The sequence below is a fragment of the Notamacropus eugenii genome, chromosome 1 (assembly GCF_028372415.1).
Source record: "Notamacropus eugenii isolate mMacEug1 chromosome 1, mMacEug1.pri_v2, whole genome shotgun sequence".
NCBI classification, from domain to species: Eukaryota; Metazoa; Chordata; class Mammalia; order Diprotodontia; family Macropodidae; genus Notamacropus; species Notamacropus eugenii.
In genome coordinates, this window is record NC_092872.1 from 185,920,131 (window position 1) to 185,945,236 (window position 25,106).

Sequence of the window (25,106 nt, forward strand, 5' to 3'; positions counted from 1 at the left end):
GTTAAGAGAGCCCTGCTCCTAAAGATTAAATATATTGGGACATTTGAAAGTCTCAGGAGATCTGTAGCTGTAGGCAAGAAGTGAATACAAATTAACCCTCACTGGAGGGAGTTTTCTCAAGTTCACCCACTACTTCAAACATTTTCTCCCCAGGAAGTGAATTGTTAGGCCTCTGTTACAGGAGCAAAGGGGAAAATCTGACCACAACTCAAGTTTATGTGTTAATTAAACCTATCCAGCCTGACAGCCAAGCTTTTTTCAATAAGGGAGGGAGGGGGTGTCAAAGCATTCCAGTGAATAACAGTTCCAACCAGTAATGGAAGGCTTTTCACGGAAAACGAACCAGACTTTTAGTAAAAGTCACTGCTCTGGCAGTCCCTATGTAAGATCTATTTCCTGTCCCATCTTTCGCAGGCTCTGTGGTTTCTTTGGAGTGTCAAAGCAAGGCACCAAACATTATCATTATAATCTGTCGCATCAGAGAGAGCATTAGTGATTTTCCTGAGAGAGATACAGAGACAGAGACAGAGACAGAGACAGACAGAGAGAGGCAGATAGAGAAGAAGGAGGAGGAGGAGACATGGAGAAACTACAAGGAGGGGAGGTTTGCTAAAAGAAAAAGCCTGTTAAGTTAACTTGCTAAGTTTGAGGAGCCATCTCTCTGTGGTCCTTTTATCTTGCACCCTAAGCCTCCCTCTCTTCCTGTCTTTGAGACATTGTTACTTAATATAGAAAAATCTTTAAAGACTAGAACTTGAATTTTCTGGTTAATTATAATGTCTTGTGAACATATAAAAAGACACCCCTTGTGGACAAGGCTATATATACTTCCTGGCCTTCGTAAGTATATTCCGGAGTCTGTAATGGATTAATTCTTCAGTAATTAGGATACTGCAGAACCACAGGGACAGAAATCTCGACGTTAGAATTTTCTATACAGCACTGTAGAGACAAAAGGATAGGAGATGGGTTTGGGTGCTGACTGTTGAACTTATCTTAAAAACCAAGTTAAAAACAAAAATGAAAAAAAAAATAAACTTTTATGTAATCTTATTTTCTTGGCATTTGCTTGTCCTAAGAGTGAAATGAAAAAATGCATCTGGATGCATATACATTTGTAATTTTGCCATTAAATAATTCTTGCATAACTAAAATTTTGGCACGGTCTGTCCTGTGTGCCATCAATATGCTCTCTCTTCATCTCTGCCTCTGAGAATCCCTAGCTTCTTCCAAGATGCTCTTGCATGCCTTTCTTAATTCCCCCAATGGCTTGTGCCCTACTCCAAATTACCACAGATTGAGTGCGTGCGTGTGTGTGTGTGTGTGTGTGTGTGTGTGTGTGTGTGTGTGTAATATTTACTTACAATGTAGAAATTACTTGCTTTAACAGAATGTAAGTAACGTCAAGGACAAAGATTCTCTTTCTGGCCCTTCTGTCCTGAAGACGAAAGCCATGCCTGGTATATAGTAAATTCTTAATAAAAGCCTCATGATTAATTAACTCAGTGTCTCAATTAGCTGCTTTTGAAAGCTGAGGGGAAATGGACATATATTTTGACTAGTATAAGAGTCTCCTAGTATGAAAATTGCCTCCACAGAAGTATATCAGCAATTCATCTGAAACTCTTCATTAATAGAATATGTGTAAATATAGAAATGCCACTCATTACCACTATTATCATGAGAATCATAAGAGGGACATTAAATTACTTGCCTGGGATATAGTTAGTGTAAGTCAAAGGCAGAACTGCTTCGAAGGCCAGCCCTCTGCATATTCTGTGGGTGGACCCACTCTATACACTGTGACTCTATATATTTTGGGAAGAGTATACCCAAGATTTATGAAAGGAATGTTTGGTGGCAACTCTTCTTACCATGTCATTGAGTAGATTTCTTTACTTTGAAATAACTATAACAGCTTGCATCTACATGACATTTACATTTCGATTTTATATATTATGTATATAATGTATGTGTTGATATTGATGTGTTAAAGATTTGCAAAGTGCTTTAGATTTGTTATTGGATCTGATCCTTGAAACACCTGTGTGAGGGAAATGCTGTCCCTATTTTGTAGATGAGGAAACTGAGGCTGAAAATTTGACTTGTTAAAAAGGATTTGAACTTAAGTCTGCCTTCAAGTTCAACTCTGTGTGTGTGTGTGTGCGTGTGTGTGTATGTTTGTCCTTCACTGCCAAAGAAGACCATGCCATCAGAGACATAATGACATGACTTGCCCTTGACTTTGTTTTGAGTGAGGGAGGGCTGTGCAGGTCATCAGCCTTACTTTTCCTCCAGAGCCATCTGGATCCAGTGACCAGATATTCATCAGGATGACTGGAGATGACCCAGAATGAGGCAGTTGGGGTTAAGTGACTTGCCCAAGGTCACGCAACTAGTGAGGGTCAAGTGTTCGAGGTGAGATTTGAACTCAGGTCCTCCTGACTCCTGTACTGGTGCTCTATCCAGTCACCTTCTCAGGGGCTTATGACGTGTATCTTAGATAAGTTTTAAATTAGGCATACTGATCAGTTGTCATTGTGCTTGAGGAAAATTTGGGAAGGAGTGAATCCCTTTCAAGGGGGTGAGAGAGGATTGGGAGTCTTTACTGGGAAAAAGATTTGCAGTATGAGTTAAGTATTGAAGGAAGAGGACAAGAAGGATTTCAATGGGCAGACAAAGGAGAGGATTGTAGCCATCGTAGGTGGGCTGCATAAATATAAGTAGTGAGAAGAAGGGAAGGCATGGTCAGGAAGAGGTAATAAATAGCACAGTTCAGCTAAGGCCCATGCATACTGTGTCAATGGAAACCATGTTTAAAAACAGGTTTTAAGGTAACCTAGAAGGAGATTATGGGGAGCCATAAGAGGGAGATGACAAGTTCTATTTTATTCAGAAATTAAGAGGGAGCTACCTAAGGTCTTTGAGTAGAATGATACTAGGCACTGAAATATATTAATCAGTGAATAGTACTGTTACTGGTCAGTGGTAACCAATCCTTCATCACCCTGTAAGGCATAGAAGACCAATGTTGTCCATGGAGTTTTCTTGGCAAAGATAGTAGCCTGGTTTGTCATTTCCTTCTCCAGTGGATAAAAGCAAAGAGAGATTAAGTGACTTGCTCAGGGTCACACAGTTAGTAAGCATCTGAAGTCAGAGGTGAACTCTGTTCTTCCTGACTGCAGGTCCAGGCCTCTATGCACTGAGCCATGTAGCTGCCTCTGGCACATAGTAGGCAATTAATAAATGCTTGTTGACTAACTGATGAGAAAAGCAATTTTTAATCACAGTTTTTCCTTTGGGCCCTTCCCAAATCAGGGAGAGAAAAACTCCCAACTCCCAATCTACACTAGCTTTCTATGTAACTCCTACACTGGCTAAATTGTCATTTCTTTCCAAGGTTGTTTGTCCCCTCTCTTTCTGTTCTTATTTTTTCTTAAGCTCTAAGTGGAAGGTTTCTTGTTAATAGTATGTCTCAAGAAGCTCACCCAAATCTAAGCAGCTAGGTGACACAACGGATAGACTTTTAGACTTGGGAGTAAAGAAGACCGGAGTTTGAATCTTGCGTCAGTCACTGCGCAAATCATGACCCTGGTCAAGTTCCTCATTCAGCCTCAATTTTCCCATCTGTGAAATGGTGATAATGATGATGTTGTATCAGTCATTTGAATGTCCTATATAATTGCTCACTATTGATATTAAATCTACTGTCCTCTTTTGATTTGTTTCATAGAAGTATTGTCCTGAAGCAGTTTGGCAAAAACTAGGTATAGACCAGCATCTCGTACCATATACCAAGATAAGGTCAAAGTTGGTACATGATTTAGAAATAAAGAGTAACATCATAAGAAAATTAGGTGAGCATGGATATCTTACCTATCAGATCTATGGATAAGGGAAGAATATGTGACAAAACAAGAAATAGAAAACATTAAGGGAAGTAAAATGGATAATATCAATTACATTAAATTTAAAAGATTTTGCACAAACAAATACAATACAGTCAAAATTAGAAGGAAAACAGAAAACTCGGGGGGAAATTTTTATATCAAGTTTCTTTTATAAAGGCCTTATTTTGAGAAATTAGTCATATCTATAAGAATATGAGTCATTGCCCAATTAACAAATGGTCAAAGGATATGAATAGACAGTTTTCAGAAGAAATCAAAGCTCTCTATAGTAATATGAAAAATGTTCTAAATCACTATTAATTAGAGAAATGCAAATTAAAATAACTCTGAGGTACTACCCCACATTTATCAGATTGGCTAATATGACAGAAAAAGGAAATGACAAATGGAGGAGATGTGGAAAAACTGAGACACTAATGCATTGTTGGTGGCATTGTGAACTGATCCAATCATTCAGGATAATAATTTGGAACTATGCCCAAAGAATTATAAAACTGTGTATGCCCTTTGACCCAGAAATGCCACTATTAGGTCAGTATCCAAAAATTTCTTTTTAAAAAAAGGAAAAGAAAAGGACCTCTATGGTAGAAAAATATTTAAAGTCATTCTTTTTGTGTTAGTAAGGAAGTGGAAAATGAGAGGATACCCATCAATTCAAGAATAGCTGAGCAAATTGCAGTGCATGATTGAGATGGAATACTATGGTACTATAGGAAATGACAAGCATTATGGTTTCACAAAAGTCTGAGAAACTTATACGAACACATGCAAAGTGAAGGGGGAACATTACACACAGTAGCAATATTGTACAATGATCAACTGAGAATGATTTAACTATTCTGACCAATACAATGATCCAAGACAATTCTGAAGGAATTATAATGGAAAATGCTATCCACCTCCAGAGAGAAGTGATGAACTCTGAAAGCAGACTGAAGCACACTTTTTAATATTTTTTTTATTTCTTGTGGGTTTTTGTCTGGTTTTTTTACAACATGGCTAATTGGAAATGTGTTTTGCATGACCACACATGAATAATATATGTATATATGTATGTATGTATGTATACATGTATGTATGCATATGTATAAATATATGTGTGTATACATATATACACACATATGCATAATCAGATTGTTAGCCTTCTCAAGAAGGAGAGGGGTTGGAGGAAGGGAGAGAATTTGGAACTTATCTTTTTAAAATGAATGCTAAAAATTGTTTTTACATATATATATATGGAAAAATATAATTTTTTAAAAAGAAGTATTATTCTGGGGATGATATAAGTAATAAAGTAGCCCCTCCAATCAAGTAAATGAAGAATTCCCCAGAAAACTTAAAAAAAAAAACCCAGCAAACAAATCTGACTTACTCTGTCAGAATAAGACAAGCAGTAATTACTCAAAGTCCCCTTTCCTGACACTGGTGAATTTGAATATCAACCAACTAGCAATATCCTCCAGCATGAGTCAGGACCAGTCCTAAACCTTCATACACACACTCCAAATCTGAGCTCCCTACCCCCTGCCCCTAATAGTCCTGTTTGACTCTACTTTTTCTCATTGAACTAACTCCCTCAGGGACCCCAGCTGACTGTCACATATGTGTTCATTCTCCCTGACTACCCCTGTACTGTGGAGTATTTCCCCTTGAGAAACCTTATTTCCTATGTTTGTTTTTCTCTGTTCATTCCATTCTCACATTGTATTTTGTGTTTTTAAGGGATGCTATCCCTCCCAGTCATCCAGTTCTCTTCTAAGAAACATTCACCAAAAATGCTCTAAATCGAAAATAATAAGAGAAATACAATTTAAAACAACTCAGGCACTACTTCATGCCATCAGATTGGCTAGTATAACAGAAAAGGAAAATGACAAATGTTGGCGATGTGGGAAAAATAGTGCATTAATGCACCTTTGGTGGAGCTGTAACCTAGTTCAGTTCTAGAGAACTTGAAACTATACCCAAAGGGCTATAAAACTGCACACATCCTTTGATCCAGCAATATTACTACTAGGTCTATATCCCAAGGAGATCAAAGGAAAAGGAAAAATAACCACATATGTGAAAATATTTATAGGTGCCTTTTTTGTGGTGACAAAGAATTGGAAACTGAGAGGATGCCAATCAACTAGGGAATGGCTGAACATGGTATATGTTCTCTTGTTTAGTTTTGTCCAACTCTTTGTGACCCTGTGGGCTCACCATGAGGTTTTCTTGGCAAAGATAATGTTGTGGTTTGCCATTTCATTCTCCAGTTTTATTCAGGCAGGGGTTAAGTCACTTTGCCCAGGGCAACACAGCTAGCGTCTGAGGTCATATTTGAACTTTGGCTTTTTTTGAATCCAGACCCAGCACTCTATCCACTACATCACCTAGCTGCCCCCTATGGCATAGAAAGGAAGGACTATTATTGTGCTATAAGAAATGACAAAGGTTATGGATGCATAAAAAACCTGGGAAGACTTATATGAACCAATGCAAAGTGAAGTGAACAGAACCAGAAGAATAATCTACATAGTAACAAATATTGTAAAGATAACCAACTGTGACTTAGTAACTCTGATCAATACAATGTTCCACAGCTCCCAAAAACTCGTGATAAAAAACGCTTTCCACCTCCAGACAGAGAATTGATGGACTTAGAATTCCAATGGAAGCATTTTTTTTCCTTTTTTTTCTTTTTTCCCCTCAGAACATGACTATTGTAGAAGCATGGTTTGCAAGTCTTCAAATTTATAATGAGTATTGTATTTCTTGATGTCTTAATGGGTGAGACAGCGACTGGTGAGAGAGAGAGAATGTGGAACTGAAAAAATGAAATTAATTTTTAAAGAAGTATTCATCACTGTCCAAAGTTGTGACTAGATTTGGCAGCCACAACTGACGTGCAAATCTTTTGAACAGAGAAAGCAAAGGGCTCCATTTGAGGTCCCTCCTCCTCAGTGACATCAAGGTTATGACTAGGTCCTTCTTATGATTCTCCTTGACAAAATAAGTAGCAGAAAAGAGAGATTGCTCCGTTTCCCTGTATGGGGTTTTAGCTTTAGGAACTTCCCAGAGTCTGTGTAAAGACAGATGACATGGTGCAAAGTAACCAGTAACCCCAAGAATCCCCAGTTCTAAAAGCTGTTTTTGTCTTCTTTCTATCCTGAAGGGGTGGAGATTTTTAACTCCAGTTGGAGGTTTTTTAATAGTAAAATCTCACCTTCTAGCCAAAGAAGGGAAATTTTACGGGCAGCACCAGACTTAGATACTGCATTTCAAGAAATTCTAAATTTGAGAGTCCTAGAATTCAGCCTTATAGTTTTAGAAAGTGCAATGCCGCAAGCATTTCGACCCTTGGAAAGAGATTTTGTGCTCATGGAACCTGATGCTAGGTAGAGATATAATCAGAGAGCAAAAGCTAAATTTCAAAGGAGCAAAGACTTTCAACTTTTCACTCTGCTATTAATCAGTCAATAAGTAGGCATTTATTAGGCATCTACAATGTGCCAGGTACTGTTGTGGGAAAAGGAGATATAATTTACAAAGAAAGAATCAATTAAAGTAAATGGTTTAGATAGTGAAGATAAAATGAGAAAGGGGTTCTCATTTAGCCATACTAATTGCATTTCCTTTTTTGGGGAGGAAGGGGGGACTACAAAGGCCTCACAGCCCTCTGGAAGGTAAAAGAGGATTTCGCTTGTATAGTAGCTCTAACGTGTATTTCCTCTCTAGGGGGGAGTGCAAATCATATGTTGGAACAAATATGTTTGGGAATTGGGAGTGGGAGGTGGGTGCTAGGGAAGAGGACTCTGGAAAAGTGAACCTACTAGAGAAATAGTGAGTTTTGTGAGTTCTGTATGTGCTTTCTATACCTTTGATGGTGGCAGGGGTAAGAAGATGGAAAGAGGTGTTCTTACATGTCCTTTATATTTCATGTATATTGTATGTAGCAACCTATAAGATGTCTCTTCACCAAATAAAATAATAAACCAAAGAGAATGACTTTTTAGGGTCATCTCTAGGGTTGTACATGTTTAATGTGAGACCAGAGCTTGGGGAGACTGGGCTATGAACTACACAAACATTTTGGTCTTTTTTTTCCATTAGGAACATTGGTTAGTAGTTAGCAAGACCGCTAATGCACAGAAGTTAGTTTAGAAGTAGGAATTGTCTGTCTCCTCTACCTTGACTCAGCAGAATTGGAACAAGAATTTTTCTTAGAGAGAAATTATTCTCTTGTTTCTTTGTGACAAACATTGAAAATGGCATCAAAAGGCAACTATTTTGACTAATTTATGTATCTTGATTCTCAATGTCAATCATAGTCCATTGACAGTGGCAGAAGTTCAAAAGCTTGGGGGACATGCTGGAGAACATCTGGCAAGGACATGTACCTACCTCTTTCAGTCTTTCTACAGATAGATGCATCAAAACTGTCACCTGCCACTCCCCAAGTGCCACTGAAATCTGTAGCATGTGTTGGTCAGTATGGTCCGGTGCACTGTGCAGTAGGATACTATATGCCTAAAACTATCCCTATAAAAAAGATCAGTACATGATATTGAACCAAAGGAACTCAATTTGACAAGTGTTTACCACGCAGCCACTAAGGGCTCAGCATCATGGGAAAATAAGATACAGAGTCCCTGAACTTAGAATTTGCCTTTCAGTTGACGAAATAAGATCAAAAGACATGAGCAGGTCATATCTCTTTTCTGGGGGAAAAGTATGAAAATACTCAAGAAACTCTATAGTGCTAGGCTTTTTAAAGAGATTTTTATGAAAGCTTAATTATCTGAGTAGAGTTTCAGAAACTGCAGTGGAAATCCTTAGAAATCTGAGAGGAAAAGTTACATAAAGTCATCTAACTATTCATTCAACTTCAGTGATTCTCTCTGTCCTCCAGGAAAAAAGACAAAATCTCCAACCTGGCATTTAATTCCCTCTATAAAATGTGTCCGATTTTCCTTTCCAGACTAATTTCACCTTCTCTGACTTCACACATTCTATGTTCCACAGAAACTAAACTATTACTATTCCCTGGATTGCACAAATCAATCCTCAGAATGACATTGTACTTGCATGCACATGCTGTATCCAAATCTAACACATCTAATACACATTTATTAAACACCTATTATGCAGTATTGGCTGGGGATACAATTAATAAAAAAGGATTGTCCCTGTCCTCAGTGAACTTACAGCCAAAAGGGGGAGATAAACACAAAAGGAGGCATGAAAACAGGAATGGGAAGGGAGGGGGGTGTCACAGAGCTGGGCCTCAGAAGTCAAAGGATTTTAAGGTTTTCAAGAAAAGGAAGGATATTCACTTGCTAGTCATATTGTAGAAGGGATTCTGGGTCAGTTCTACATCAACATAAATGGCCTCTGACGTTCTTTACCATGTTTCTGAGCACAGGTCTTCTGATGCTGAGGCCTGTGTTCTTAGCAGGACACCACACAGCCTCTCAGCTATGGAAAAATGCTAATGGAAACTAACTCAGCCCCTCCTTCCTCTCACAGGTGTTTGGAAGACAAGGCGCCTGCCCTACCTGTCTATCCTATATCCGATGGGTATTATATTAAACGGAGTTCTGGTCTAAGATAAAGAGGAAAAACCTTTCCTTTGATTTTGTTTTTGTTTTTTATTAACAGCTGCAATAAAAAAAATACTTCAAATTCTGTAAGAAAAAATATCAGTATTAATGAGCAGAAGAAGGTTAGTGGGAAAAGAATTAAGCCAATCAGAACGTTTATGGGGGTGCATTTGAAATTGAAAAGTGTTGCTAGTGATCTCCATTTCTGACAGTGAGATGAGCCTGGCAGATGAGGAGGCTATCTATAATTTACTTAGATTTTATTAAAACATTTGACCAAGTTTCTCATGCTGTCCTTTTAAGCAAGATAGAGAGAGCTGGTCTGTTACAGTAAGGTGCATTTAGAAGTGGTTAAAAGATCTTACCTAAAGAGTAGTCATTAATGGTTCAATGTTAACTTGGCAGGAGATCTCCCTTAGAATGATCGGGAGGTGTGTGCTTGGCACCAGAAAGTTTAATGTTTTCATCAATGACTAGGGTGAAGGTATAGAAGACATGATCAAATTTATACATGCTACAAATCTAGGAGGAATTAATAAATAGTCATGTCAAAAAAAAAAGAAAAAAAAGTTCTCGTAAGTGCCTGGCACATAGTGGGGGAACTTAAAAACACTGATCCTCACCAAAAACACAATGAATCTCTTTTTCATGGCTTTGAAGTCATTCCATGATGATTTTTTTTTAAAGAAGTCATTTGGAAAACCTAAGAGAGATTTAATAGGATAGGTTCAGAGTTAAAAATTCAAGGTTCTGTCATCATCTCTGAAAGAAACCACAGCCTAGGAAAGCTAACATAACCCTTAAACCCATGCCAGTTTTTGAGGCTGGTCGAATTCTCCTCTTCCACAGTGCCCCATTTAAAAACCCTTTGAGGCAGACAGAGTCATTTCATGTAGCAAGTGAAAAATAATGATACAACCTGAGTAAACATGATATCTGAGGGTGAATACAGGGCTCCCTTGTTTGCATATTATGGCATTTAGGCCTGAGAATTTGTTTTATAAACAACCATCAGGGTTGACATTTAGCAAGCTCCCCAGTTTCCACTCTAATTGCTAGTTTTGTACTTGGATACTTAAATCATTTAAATATTCATGAGATTAGAAATCAGCTATGACATTGGGAAATTTCAAGCACTTGGAAATCATGCCAAAGCTGTATAGCATGGTATATAAATGCTCAACATATTTCTTATAAATAACTAAGTGCCTTTTTACTTAACGCAGCTCCATGGGGATGCATGACAGCATTAGGTAGATAGAAATTGCCTAAGTAGATATGCTGGAGTAGCAATTATTTGAAAATCCCCCAAGGGCTGAACTTCAAGGAATAATTTCTGCTCTGCTTCAGCCTTGCCCTTTCAACATTAAGGGTTGATAGGCCAATTCAAAAAAAAAAAAATCTTTTGATCAATTCATCTATCTACGGGGTCCACTCATGTTCCATCTGGCCAATGTAAAAAGAAAAGAATACCTGTTATTTCACTGTTGTTATTGTCAATATCATTTGCTAAGGAGAAGAATCTAAGTCAGCATAGCCTTATCCACTCCTATTTACATAGCATCTTAGTAATAGACCAAGAGGGTATGGACAGTCACAGTATACTGGGAAGTAACAGGAGTCTGCACAGAACTATAGAGATAGAAGGGATAATTTTGTAGGAGAAAAAGAACACTGGGCTAGGATACAAATCTGATTTCTGGTGTGCTCAATAGACTTCCAAGCTGCTTTGTTCCAAATAAATCACTTCACCTAACTAGAACTTGGTTTCCTCATAAGCAAAATGAAGGGACTGAAGTGGAGGATCCCAAAGGTCTCTTCTAGCTATAGGATGCTATGACTCTATAAAATGATGTAGACCAGTCTTTCATTTTATAAAGAAACTGAGGACCAAAGGGAGGAAATCATTTACTTAGGGACATCCAGGAAGGCAGGGCATGACTATGAAATATACATGAACTTGGGGCTTCTTTTTGCAAAATGTCTAGTTAAAAAAAAAGTATCAATCATCGATGAAAAGGTCATTATTATTCTCATAGTGGTTAGGTTGACAGTAGTGTGTTGGCAGGAACATCTTTGTTGGGTTGGGAGGGCTTGATTGAAAATGGACACTAAAGCTAGAATAGGAGGCATAAGAACATATGTATATAGTAAACAGAGGGTTAGGGTCAGAAGCAGCAGCAGAAAAGGTTTATGTTAGAGAAACATGACTATAGCTTCCCCAAGTCAAGGATTAATAGTCAGCCACAAAACTCCAAGAGGCATTCCGTCATAAGATTTTACCACTGATACTACGAGTTCCAAATATATCAACATTTATCAAGCATCAAGCATTTATCAAGCATTTAAGCATCAAGCACTGGGCTCATTGGTAATAAAAAATGACAAAAGTAAAACTGTACACACCCTCAAGGAACTTATGTTCTAAAGTAGAAGTAGCATCTAGCCTTATAAAAGCAAGTAGAAAAGTAGATAACAAGCAAATTGGAGGACAGGAGTGAGGAGGAAGTAACTAGTTGCTAAAAGGATCAAAAAAGGCCTCATGTTGGATGTATTGTTTGAGCTGAGTATTACAGAAAACTAGGGATTCTAAGAGGTGGAAAAGAGGAGGGAGTATGGAAGCATTGTGGAAAGTTTATGCAAAGGCATTAAGATGAGAGGTGGAATGTCATATTGGGGAACAACAAATTAACCAGTTTGGCAGAACCAAAGAATGCGTAGAGGGAAGTGATGTATAATGTCTGGAGGTAGGTTTTAGCCAAGTTGGAAAGGCTTTTAAAGCTCCCCAAAAAATGATCAAGCGTGGAAGGGACATGATCAGATCTGTGATTTAGGCAGATCTATGAAAGGTTAATTGGAGAGAGGGCAAACTTGAGGCAAGGAGACCAATTAGGAAATCATTGCAATAGTCCAGGCAAGAGGTGTTCAAGATCTGAAGAAGAGGAGTGGCTGTATCAGGGGAAAGAAGGAATAATTATGAGAAATGTGGTGAAGATAGGATGAACAATACTTGGCAACTGACTACATGCATAGGGGGAGGAATTGAGGAATTTATGATTTTGAAGCTATAAACCTGAATGACTAAAAGGACAGCGGTGCACTCAAAAGCAATAGGGAATTTGGAAGATATGTAGTGGGATGGGAGATATCTCTAAGGCCTCTAGTTCTAAGTGCCTAAAGGACAGTTGATAGCATAGGGCTGGTTCTCATGAAAGACACCAAGTCTAGATCTATGGATGTGAGAATCTTCTTTGTAGAGGTAAATGAACCTTTGAGCAGATGGGGTCACACAGAAAATACAGAGGAAGAAGAGGAGAAGATCTAAGACAGAACCTCAGGATACATCCAAGGAAAGGGTATAAGGTACAGAGTATAAGCTGGCATACAGGAGAATGAGTAGTCTTTCCAGGTCCTAGAGCCTTTCAAGTATGGGCAGGGGTTGAACTTGATCTTGGAAAAAAATCACAAAGTCAAGCAACGAGCAGAGAAAAGAGTAGCTCTCGGACTCCATGTGGCTGGTTCCACATTGGCTGGAACATCATGCCTGCCAGGACGTAGGAGCAGGGAGCAGAGGAATGGCCAGTGGCCACTGTTCATGTGATGATTAAAAGAATCAAGTAAGAATGGTGTTATGAAAATGTAGAAAGGGAGAAACACTCAGAAGAATGTGGACAATGGTGTCAAAAGATGTAGAGAGGTCAGTAAAGGATGAGAAAGAGAAAAGCTCATCAGATCTGCCAAAAATAGCTACATCCATCTTTTACTATAATATGAGACCACATGGATGAAAGGGTACTTAGATTATAAATTTCATGAATGCACTGGATATACGCAGTAATTTTTGAATAAGTGTTGAGAATAATATTGCTGCTAAGTTCCCTTAAAATAAACATTGTTCTAATATTCTTACATCCATCTTTTTACCTATTGGATATCTGTGTCTCTTTTTATGGTCTGACAATAGAGCTGAGATTTTATCAGGGATAGGACCTAGGAGCTGTTCATACTGAACCCAGAGTAAGGAGTAGTACGAGAACCCAGGTCTTCCTACTCAGAGTCCAGTACTTATTCCAACATATAAAATTGCTTGATGTACTTTTCCTTCCCTTTCCTAAAGGGTCTAACATAGCCCAGCAGCCTCTCAAACCCTCAGAGTCGTCAGGTGAGATGGGCAATGCCTATGGATACAAGTCATAAAAAAAAGAAGGAAAGTAAAGAAAAAAATAAGAAAGAAAAGGAGAACAGAAAAGTAACTCCATCATCAATGGTAAAGATTATTTCATTTGTGTCTTTGTAGTTTACACGAGAGAGGGTGTAGCATACTGAATAAAGAGTTGTTCGAGTTAGAACCAGGAAGACCTAGATGCAAGTCTTGCTTACAGCACATACCGGCTGTGGGAATTTGGGCAAGGTGGTTTACCCCTCAGTGTATCAAGCAATTTTCTAAGACTACACTGCAGAGAAGATGCGTTTCACTCAGGTTAAATTATTTTCATACCTTACCATAATGCCAGTCTCCCTTTTATCTAGGTATGTTAAGAAAATGTAGGATCCTAAATTGTTCAGGTTTATGTTATGGACAGAAGTTCCTCACTTGGAGGTATACCAATGGAATGAAGGAAGAAAGGAAGGAAGGAAAGGAAGGGATGGAAGGAAAGAAGGAAGGAAGAGGGAAAGAGAGGAAGGAGAAAGGAGAAGAAATCAGAGAGCACAAGACAGGAGAAAAGAAGGAAGAGAGAGAAAATGGAGGAAGGAAAGAGGGAAGGAAATAAGGAAGAGAAGGAAGGAAGGAATTAAAGAAGGAAGGAAAGAAAAAGAGAAGAAACCAGAGAACACAAGACAGGAGAAAGGAAGGAAGAAGGAGAAAAATGAAAGAAGGAAGGAACAAAGGAAGGAAGGAAGAAGGGAAGGGAGGAAAGAAGAAAAAGAAGGAAGCTCTCATGCCTAGTTCAATGTATATAATAGATGCTTTATTAACATTTTAATAGTAATAAGCATTTATATAATGCAATAAGTTTTTCAAAGTGCTTTACACATGTTATCTCATTTGATCTTCACAAGCATGAGTGGTAAGTACTATTATTCCCATTTTACAGATGAAAAAACTAAAGTTGAGAAAGAAAGGTTTCCAGGAAGGATTTAAACACAGGTCTTCCTGATTTCAACATTCTATTTACCCCACCATCTAGGAAATAAATTAAAAACAGAAAAGTTGGGGGGGAGGAAAAAAATAAGGGAAGGAAAGAATGAAAAAGAGAGAAGTAAAAAGAAAAGTGAATATGTTATAGAGTAGACAACATTTATTTGTTTCCACGTTTTCCCCCCTGATTATCTAATTGTCTATATACAACTTTATGCCCTAGCCAAAGGAGAAGCAATAGAACTGCATGATACCAAAGTGGAAAAGTCATTCTGCCCACAAACTAATGAAATTTTTCCCTCCCAAGTCCTTTTGTGGACAGATCTCATGAAGCTTGGACAGAGAGCCGTGCAAAGCAGGATAAGGCTTGATTCAGTGACCGAATTAGAACAAGATCTCAACCAAGTGCCTACATAGAGGCTGGAATTGCCTTTCAGGTCCCTTGTGACACCCGACATTACCTAACTGTGCTCAGTGGGAATGAAAATCTGCCCAGCTGCAGGTAATGACTTGCTGGGAATGGCTAAAGCACAAGGCCATGGTACTTCCACCAAGTTAGGATATCAGCATCTTTTGCTGTTTGCAGATTATTTTCAGTCACAGCTGCCTTCTTGTTTTCTCTCTTTTAAAAATGTTTCCCAACACCTCCTGTTTAGTGAAGTGTTTAAGACAGAGTAAGAGATGCCTTTGGAGGCAACGTTTTAGAGCACAATTAGTGCACTACTTTACTGCCAAATTAAAATAAAGATGTAATCTTGCAGACTTAGCCCACCACTAAACTTTCCTTGGGTGATTTCCTGTGTAGTAGCAAGAAAGAAGTTGAAAAAAGAATGGAGGTGAAGGATTATGTTTCCTATCTCTTTCTCAGCATCCAAATGCAAAGAAAGGAAACAGCTTTTCATCTGAATTCTTGGTTTGCCTACAGCTTAAGTGCACAAGATGAAAGTGGGAGGAAAAACAAAACTTTCACTGCATTCTTTATACATATTCAGAACTATTTCATAGCTTCCAGTCCTGGGTGGCCCATTGTTCCTTTGTGAAGGGTCTAGCAAGATGAGTTTAGTTTTGTTCCAAGCATCTTTCATCCTACCCCCTTCTCAGATTTTGTTGGCATTTACATAATGTTTTCTTTTTTATTCCTGGCAATGCAAAGACATTTTGAAAAGGATTTACACAGTGGATTAGGGGACCATGGATTCCAAATATAAGCATCCATTAGCCATTTTATAAAGAAAGATCATCAAGAGCATCTTTGAGATGGCTATTAATTATGGTGATTCAAGTTTTATATCCAGTTCAGAGAGTCATCAAATCCCCTCAACCAACAGGAAACTGAGTATAGAAATCTTGAATGGGTCTGTTCTTAGACTTTTATCCCTCCTTAATAATAAGAGTTGACAGTCTTATAATGCAAAGCAGTGAATGATCAAATTTGATCCTCAAAAACAAAGCAAAATGGTGACAGGCTCTTCAGGCATTATTATCTCCATTTTACAGATTAAACATTAAGACTCAGGTTAAATTGACTTACCCATAGATGATCTCACAACTAATAAGCGTATGAGGTGGAATTTAAACCTAAGTCTTTGCATGACCATTCACTATAGTTGGTTTTACAACACCATAATTCAAGAATCCTTAATCTGGGGACCAGGTCCATAGGTAGATTTCAAGGGTCTCTAAACTTCACTGAGGAAAAATTGGATTTTTATTTTCAATAAACTATAATTAAAATTTCTCATTCCCTTCCACTATGAATTTAAAACAACAAGAAGATTATTTTAAAAAGGGCTTTGCAAATCTTCCCCAGACTGCCCAAGGGCTTCACGAAACAAAAAGGTAATAGAACACGACTCTAATCTTTCACATGAGCAACAATTACTGACTATGTCACCGTGTTTCATAGGGTAACTCTATTTGTCAGAGGATCACAGGTTCTAGAGTGGGAAAGGGCATTCAATTGATGATCTCATTTTATGGATGAAGAAACCAAGATTGAGAAAAATGAAATGACCTGGGCAAGGTCACACAGAAAAGTTTACTTTGCAAACTTCTACGGGCCTGAGGCATCCAAGAGAAATCAAGAACATGTGCCTTTCCACCATTTATCAGCAGCTTTCAGTCTTAGAAACTTGAAGCACAGCTCATTTGAGGAGAAGGAGGGAAAAGACAGGAGTAAGAAAAAGGGGAAAAAGCATTATCAAGATGATGTGTTTCAGGGGAAAAAAAGCAGAGAACCAAAAACTCCTACAAAGAAAGGAATCTTACAAATCATTCAGTCAGATCCCAGCATTTTATCAATAAGGAAACTGAGGCCCAGAGAATTCATATAATTTATTGAAGATTGTTCAGCTTCTAACTCCAAATCCCATACTCTTTCCAATGTGCCACATTGAAGATGGATTGTGTGTATGTGTGTGTGTGTGTGTGTGTGTGTGTGTGTGTGTGTATGATATAGAAATGAAAGAAAAAAAGTTAAAGAGAAAGAAAAGGGGAATAAGGGAAGTGATGAAGGGAGGGAGCGAAGGAAGGAGGGATGCATGCAGAGGAAAACTTTATTTAGGTGGAGCCTTCAACGAAGTTTCTTATTTGACTAAAAGGTGCCTAAAGGCAACACCCCTATCTGCAGACATGGATCTTCCCAGTTGGCAGCAAGCCCCAAAAGTCTGAGACCAAATTCTGAACTGTGGGTTTTGCAGCAGGAACAACACTAACTGTGCCTGTCATGAAGAACAGAAGACATTTATTCATATAGCTTAAGGTTTCTGTTTTTTTTTTTCTCTTCATTGGGCAATTAGCTGTCAGCCTCCCCCTCAAGGACATCACTGACGTTTCCCTGGTGCAGGGCAGTCGCATCTCATCAGTGCTAATAGCCCTGTTGTTCATGGGTGATTAACAGCTATTGTTTCTATGTCACTGACCCACCTGCGTGGGCACAGAACAGCCCCACTCTGGGCTGGCATCCACTGGATGCAGCAGAATGGGCTTCAAGACTAAACACCCTAGGAGAGAGGAACAGTTCCCCAGACACATGTCCTCCCCAAGGAAATGCTCCAATTTCCAATCTTATGTTCCATGGCCTCACATTTCCTATATTTAGACTATCTGATGGAGACAGGCTCAAGCTGGATGTGTAATGTAACCACCATTTTATACTGAAGTTTCCTCAGAAAACTTTCTATATACCCATTCCTCGGGAGAATTCAGCAATATGGTTGGTTTCAGACACCATCAGCTCATCTCAGGACTCATTGGTAATCTTATCATTTACACCATAGTTCTTATCACACTTAGACTGTTCCAATTGTTTCCAAAACTATTTTCCTACCTTCAGTTTCTCTTTCTCAAACCCTTTAATCATGTATTAAGTACCTACTACGTGCCAAATTTGAGTTGAAGTAGTGCGGTAGAATGGATGGAGAGCAGGCTCCAGATTTAGAAAGATCTGAGTTCAAGTCCTTCTTCCAGCAAATACTGGCTGTGTGACAATTGGCCAATCATGTAATCTGCCAGTGCATCATTCAGCTCAATGAGATGATAAATTGCAAAACAGCTATAGATTTGTATTGGTAAAAGATACTTCCTCCCCCGGAGTCCCCTTAACCAAGGAAACAACAGATTTATACAAACATTCTTAAAATTGTCTAGGTACTGTTGATATCAAGGTGAAGACCAAAAGGAAGAGTGTCTGTTCTCAGGGAGCTTTTATTCTATTGAATAAAATGTACCACAGGAAAATAGGAACATAAATTGATAAGTACACACATGTTCATTCAAAAAGAAAGAAGCAAGCCCTAAGGGGATGAGGACAGACTTGCTGTGTGTTGAAGGAAGCTAGAAATTCTCTAAGAGATAGAGGTGACAAGGGACAGTATTTCAAGTGTGAGGGGGAGAATCTTCCAAAACACCGGATAGAAGGAGTAATGTGTCAGTGATGGCGAGTGAGATCCCTCAGGATGACATGTTGGAGTCACATCATAAAGTGCTTTAAATGCCAAATAGGAGGGAAAGAGAGAGGGAGAGGAAAAAAGAAAGAAGGGAAGTAAAGGGGGACAGAAGGTGACCGTTCAATAATTCCAAAAGGTCAAAAAGCATGAGGATTTTATCCTTCTTCATAGGGACTGTGGTACCCGAAGCAAATCTAAGCAAAGAAATGTAGCATAAATAGCTGCTGTCTTAGAGTTTGAAACCCTGGGTTAGAAGTCCAGCCCCGCTACTCGCCATCTACATGAGATGAGTTAACCTCAGTTTCTCCTACTGTAAGATGGCAACATTTGTGCTGCCATAGGGTTGTCCTGAGGATCAAATAAACTGATGTATGAAAAGTACATTGTACTTATAAAGCATGATGCAAATGTGAACTACTTATTTTTGTACATTGGAGCCCCCCTGGCTCTTAAAGTATAATTTGGTCTTATTTGACCTTCACAATAGTTCCTTTCTCTATAAAACTGAGAGGCAATAGGCTATCACAGATAAAGTGTTAGACCTGGATTTAAATCCTGCCTCAGAAGCCACATGACCCTGGAATTTCTCACTTAAACTCTCAGAGCCTCACTTAAACTCAATTCATAAAGTGAGAGGGATGGAGCTAGTAACTTCTAAAGTTTCTTTCACTTCTGTGTCTTCAATCACATAATCCTGTCAAAATAAGAATGCTGAACTAGGTGATCTCTAAGGTCCCTACCAGCTCTAAATCGTATGACTTTAACCCTGAAACAATAATAATTACTCCCATTTTAGAGGGGAGGAAACTAAGGCCTAATTCACACAGTGAGTTAAAGTTAATGACTGCTTGACTAGAACCTTCAAATCTACTGACTCTTAGCCAAGGTCTGTGGTTAGTCCCACTATATCAGACCACTGGAAAATGGGAGTGCAAAACCAGAGGACCATAGATTTGGAACAGGAAAGGACATTAGGTCAAATTGTCCAGCCCCCTCATTTTACATAGGAGGAAACTGAGTCCCAGGGAAAGGAATTGATTTGCCCAAGGTCACAGGATTAAATGGCAGAATCCATATTGGAGCTAAATCACCTAGACTCTAAAATCCAGGACTTTTCATTCTACCAACCATGAAGGTTTATATTTTTATGTGTCTCCTCCATTAGAGGTACAGAATTGTAACTGGAACTTGTAAATCTTCTCCTTCACTGATTCACTGTCAGAAGAAAAAAATGTTTCAAGGACTGATTAATATAACGAAACAGATTGAAGGAGAAATATTCAATCTCCTGCAGCACTGGACCTGCTTTTCACTAACTGCACAACAGTTGACCAGATGGACCACAGCTTTGCTCTAGGAATGAAAATCAGGCATTATGCTCATTGATCTGCTAGAAAATAAAATGCTAATTGCAAATCTTCTCTATTTTTAGACTTGACACGCATTTTATTTGGCACTAAGGACAGTATAAATCCTGAGAATTTCAATTTGCTTTTCTCAGAATACTAGCACCACAATAGACCCCAAGAGATGATCTAAACCATTTCTCTAGCTTTAGGCAATATAAAACAAATACAGCATCCTAGGTAGATGAAATCTACTCTTTTCCTTGGAATCATCTGTCCATATCCTCCCTACCAATCTTTATTCAACATTTTCTTCAAGGTAAAGTTCATAATTCCAACTGCCACGAGAGACCTTGCCTCATTATTCCTATTCCATTTTCATCCTTCCTTAGGAACTTTGTATTCTCTATCCCCATCCCTACTTCCATATGCTATCCCTTCTTCTGTATGTTATATAGGCCAAGGCAAGTAAGCAAGCATTTATTAAGTGCCTATTATGTACCAGTCACTATACAATGTGGTATAGATACAGAGAAAGGGAAAATTAAGTAGTCTTTGCTCTCAGGGAGTTCATAATCCAATTGTGAGGGAGATGGCGGGGGGAGGTAAATGCAAACAACTATATGCACCATCAGGCTACAGACAGCAAAAACTGAAGATAATCTTAGAGATCAATCTATTATTCACTGGATTACACTATGCTTAACTTTAAATTTTTGTCAACTCACTTAGGGTATATTTTTGTCCTGTTTCCCAATTAGCTTGTGAGTAACCTCAAAGCAGGGACTGAGTCTTCAGTTTCAGTGACACCACTGTCTGTCAAGTATTCAACAGGAGCTTGATCAATACTTGCTGCCTCACAGAATGTAAGCATTAGAAGAGATCTTAAAGATGATCCAGTCCCGTACCCTTCATTTTACAGAAGAGCCCACGTAAAAGAACCATTTTTTCTAAGGTTATACTGCTAACAGAACGAAATTTAAAAAATAAAACTCAAGATTTCTGGTTCCTAGCATTATCTTTCCTACTGAAATAAGAATGGAAGGAACTCCTTTTTCACAGATGTGCTAGAAGGGAAATTGCTAACCTCCTTATGTTACTTATTTCATCATCTATAAGCTCTTTCCACTGATATTCATCGGATCTAATCTCAATCAATCACTCTATAGCTTCAATGATCAAGAACCCAGGGCAATCCAGAATGAAGTTGTCCCTAAATCCTAAGAGAGAAAATCAACAAAGTTAACTGTCCTCTCTTAAAGTCCTATGAGTCTGACCTGCAGGCCACATGGGCAAAAAGTCACTTCTGCCACTCCTCAATCAATGCTAACCCCTATCCCCTTCAGTGCTATCCTCCAATTCCTTTGTCCTCTCTGGAACTACTTGTTCTTTTATTAAATGTCAGCTAGGTGGCCCCATGGAGAACACTGGAAGAGAAGTCAGAAACACTGGAGTTCAAATCCAATCTCAGAAACTTACAGGCTTATAGGACCCTTGAAAAATCCCTTCACACTTCCAGGTTTCTCTTCTACAAAAGGAAAAACAATATCTGTAACAATCTGTAAAATGAGGATAACAGTAGCACTATCTCCCAGAGCTGTGAGGATCAAATGAGAAAATAATCTTAAAGTGTTTAGCACAGTAAATGTTAGCTATTACCACTATTATTATTAACCAGATTCCCATAGTACAATTAAAAGTGATGGTCTTAGTACTAATGGGCTTGAGTTCAAAATCTGCCTCTATCACTTAATCCTGGGTGATCCTGGCAAGTCACTCAGCTTCTTTGAGCTTCAGATGACCCCTTACTTACCTTCTAGTTTTATATCTGAGTGAAATCTTGTGATCCTTTATATCAGACTTCCTCCTCTCACATTCGTCCCATCTTCTAGCAAACACAGAAACCTTTCTCTCCCCAGAAAACATGGCATCCCTGACTACCTTCTCCAGTGCTGGATGTCCCTTCTTTGATGCTTTATGGACACACTGTTACAGAAGGAAGAGCTGACATATTCTATGCTCCTTGAGGACATTTCTAGATGCTTCTTCTCTGCCATCACTCAGTAAATTCTCAACTTCTGAGCTTCTCACCATCCATCTATGTCACTGGATGGAGTTCCTGGTGGCTGGCTAAATAGTTTTCCTATTGACCCCCAAACAAACTCCTAGTTGGGAGGTCAATATTATCCGTTGATGTCCATTACCAAAAACAAATGAACAAACAAAACCTGACCTCCCAGTATTCAACTTCAATTCCCACAGTCAGTAAATTTATACCACTGCAGCCTCCCAGAGATGGTTAGTTCTTGATGTTCAACATCACCCTTAACTATTCAGCTTCCACAATTCAGATTCTGATATACCTCCCTCTGATTACAACATTTGATTCTTCCATTTTGTCCTCTCCCTCATTCCCTGTTCATCTCTCTCTGCCTCTCCCTCTCCTTCTCCCCTTCCTCTCCCTCTTCACACTCCTCTTTCCTTCTCTCTCTTTCTCTCCCTCTCTTCCTCCCTCCCTCTCCCTCTCAGTCTTCAGAAGCTTTTCAGTTCATAGACATTATCAGACACACCTTGCTGTTCACACTTCCAGTTTTCCCTTGTAAAAAAGAAGAAACAAAACAAACATGAAAACAGACACACAGGTCATAATCCATGACAATAGTGCAACACCTCAAACCCATAATCCCTCACTTTTCCAATTAAAAGTTAGAGGTGTAGTTCCTACCTCTGTCTTTCCAGCCAAGACTCATAAAGGTATGTTTCATCTACACTGACACCTCCAGTGACTCTATCTATCCCTACTCTCCCTGTCCCTCATTGCCTGAGTTTATCTCCACCACATATCTCATATCTGTTTCCTCTCCACATACATGGTATAATTCAGGCCCTTATCATCTCTTGCCTAAACTGTATCATTGGCTTTCTTCCTAGTTTCTCTCCTGTGCAGCCCATCCCTCTATGGAGCAGCCAAAATAATCTTCCTAAAGCCCTGCTCTGACAATGTCACTCCCTTCTGAAGAAGCTCAACGACTCTTTACTTATTCTATAGTAGTATACCAAGACCTCATCCAAGGTTCAAGTCATTCACAATCTATCTCCAGCCTCCCTTGCTTCATGTTTCACATGACTCTCCATCAACCACTTTACATTTCAGTCAAGCTGGCACACTTTCTGATCCCCATATGTGACATTCCATGTTTCACTGCTGTCTTCCATGTCTTGAATGCTCAACTTCTGTACCTCCAACTCTTAATAGCATTACTTCCTTTTAAAGCTCAACTCGTGTACCACGACCTACACAAGATCTTTTTCCTGACTGGTTCCCCACCCCAGTTTTTGGCGCTCTTTCTGTCCCACCTCTAAAATTACTTGTCATGTATCATAAGACCAGATTTGTAGCCGGAAGGGAGCTCAAAGGTCATCTAGTTCAACCCCTAATTTTAAAGATGAAGAAACTTAGGCCAAGAAAAGTGACATGACTTGTCAAAAGTCACTGATTTGATAATTAGCAGGGCCAAGGTTTAAATCTAGTCTTCTGACTCCAAACTCAGTGCTTTCTCCATTGTACCACTCTTTTGTATGTGTTTTCCAATAGGATGTCAGCTCAGGGTCAGTGGACCCCAATTCAAATCACACCTCTGAAGCTTACTCTTGGTATGACAAGTCACTTACCCTCCCCAGCCTCAGTTTCCTCATTTGTAAAATGAGGGGGTTAGACTAGATGGGTCCCAAAATTCCTTTCATCTCAAAACTATAGTCTTAAAGGACAGAAACTGTTTTTGGCTTTGCCTTTGTATCCTGAGTACTTAGCACAGAGCCTCACACATAATTGGTAATTAACAAATGCAGAGGGGATAGGAACTAGGATAGGAATGAACATGTGATTCCATTGATAAAGGAAAATTTCATTGGGAAATTCCTCCACTGAAGCAGGTCAGTACTTTCTCCATCTCTTATAGTTTTAGAATGTTGCCAAGAAAATTGAAGTTTAAGAGATTTAATCAGGGTCACAGAGCCAGCATGCATCAGAAATGGTGTTTGAACCCAGTCATTTCTGGCTCTAAGGCCAACTCTCTATCTACTAAGCCAAACTACCTCTCAACAATTTATTGAAATAAATTAATTCTAGAGTCTATTGAAGGGTCATTTAACTGAATCTCTAGCAGAAGCTAAACCTTATCAAAAAAACCTTTCCTCAACTCCCCATCTTTTCCTGCCAGGGCATTTGGCACAACATTCAGGTCTCTGTACAGTACAAAAGAAATCATTAGACAGGAATCTGGGAGAAATTAAATATTGGTCTTTTGCTCCAGAGCTCTGCCAAGCTGTCTCAAAAGAATGCACTCACCTTTTGGTCTTGACTATATGCCAGGATCCAATCCTCTTGCTTGGGATGGAAAAGTAGGCTTTGGATGTAAAAGTTCAGCCGATACTTTTGATAGGTTGCCCCTTCGTCAGAGCTGATCAATAAACTGCTCTCAATCTCCGGGTCTGTGAGTAACATGATCTGTAAGGGTGGGGGAAAAAAACAAAAACCAGAAAATCAAACCTACCTTAGGAGAAGGAAAAGGTTTGAGTCAAATAAACTTTGAAGAGAAAGAAGAAAGACAAGGTGTCCTTAACCTAAAGTAAACTCAGGACCCCTTCTGTTTCAGTCTCCTTTCAGATACAACTAAAGATCAGGGTATTTAGGCTAGAGGCAGAAGACAATTAGAAAGGCATTTCCATTATTTTTTGGGAAAATCAGAACTGAAAAGTCTTTGAGATCATCAACTCCTAGTACCTCATTTTACAGATGAGGAAATTAGGAAATTGAGGTCCATAGATAGAAGTCAAATATGTTAAATCAAATAAGTCAAAATAGGGCAAAGAGCAAGTTACTGTCAGAGTAAGAACAGAACCCAACTCTCCTCTCTGCCAGGACTCTCACCATTAGAGCATCACAAGTCCTTTCAGGTTTTTTCCACAATGAAATTACTTTGCACTACCACTTAAGATCTTTCCACCTCTTTTTCTTCCCATATAATTTTGTCTTTTCTCCTTCTTTGAATAACTAGCAGATTTCCTAAAGTAGAATATATGATGGAGGGAAAGGGGGCTGGAGAGGAATGTTTCAAGCCCTGTTCAAATTCAAAATTGATAAAAATTTACCAAACTGTACATTATAAATAGAACAT

General features: G+C 38.8%; 1 protein-coding gene across 4 annotated transcripts in view; it reads right to left on the minus strand.

Annotated features, from left to right (window-relative positions):
* Nucleotides 1-25,106, minus strand: part of SORCS1 (sortilin related VPS10 domain containing receptor 1) — a 750,254-nt gene that overhangs the window by 233,070 nt on the left and 492,078 nt on the right. For all 4 annotated transcript variants that reach the window (XM_072621765.1, XM_072621775.1, XM_072621754.1 and 1 more), the window contains exon 4: nucleotides 24,278-24,436. In XM_072621765.1, the coding sequence (XP_072477866.1) occupies nucleotides 24,278-24,436 (159 nt within the window). The remainder of the gene's footprint in view (nucleotides 1-24,277; nucleotides 24,437-25,106) is intronic.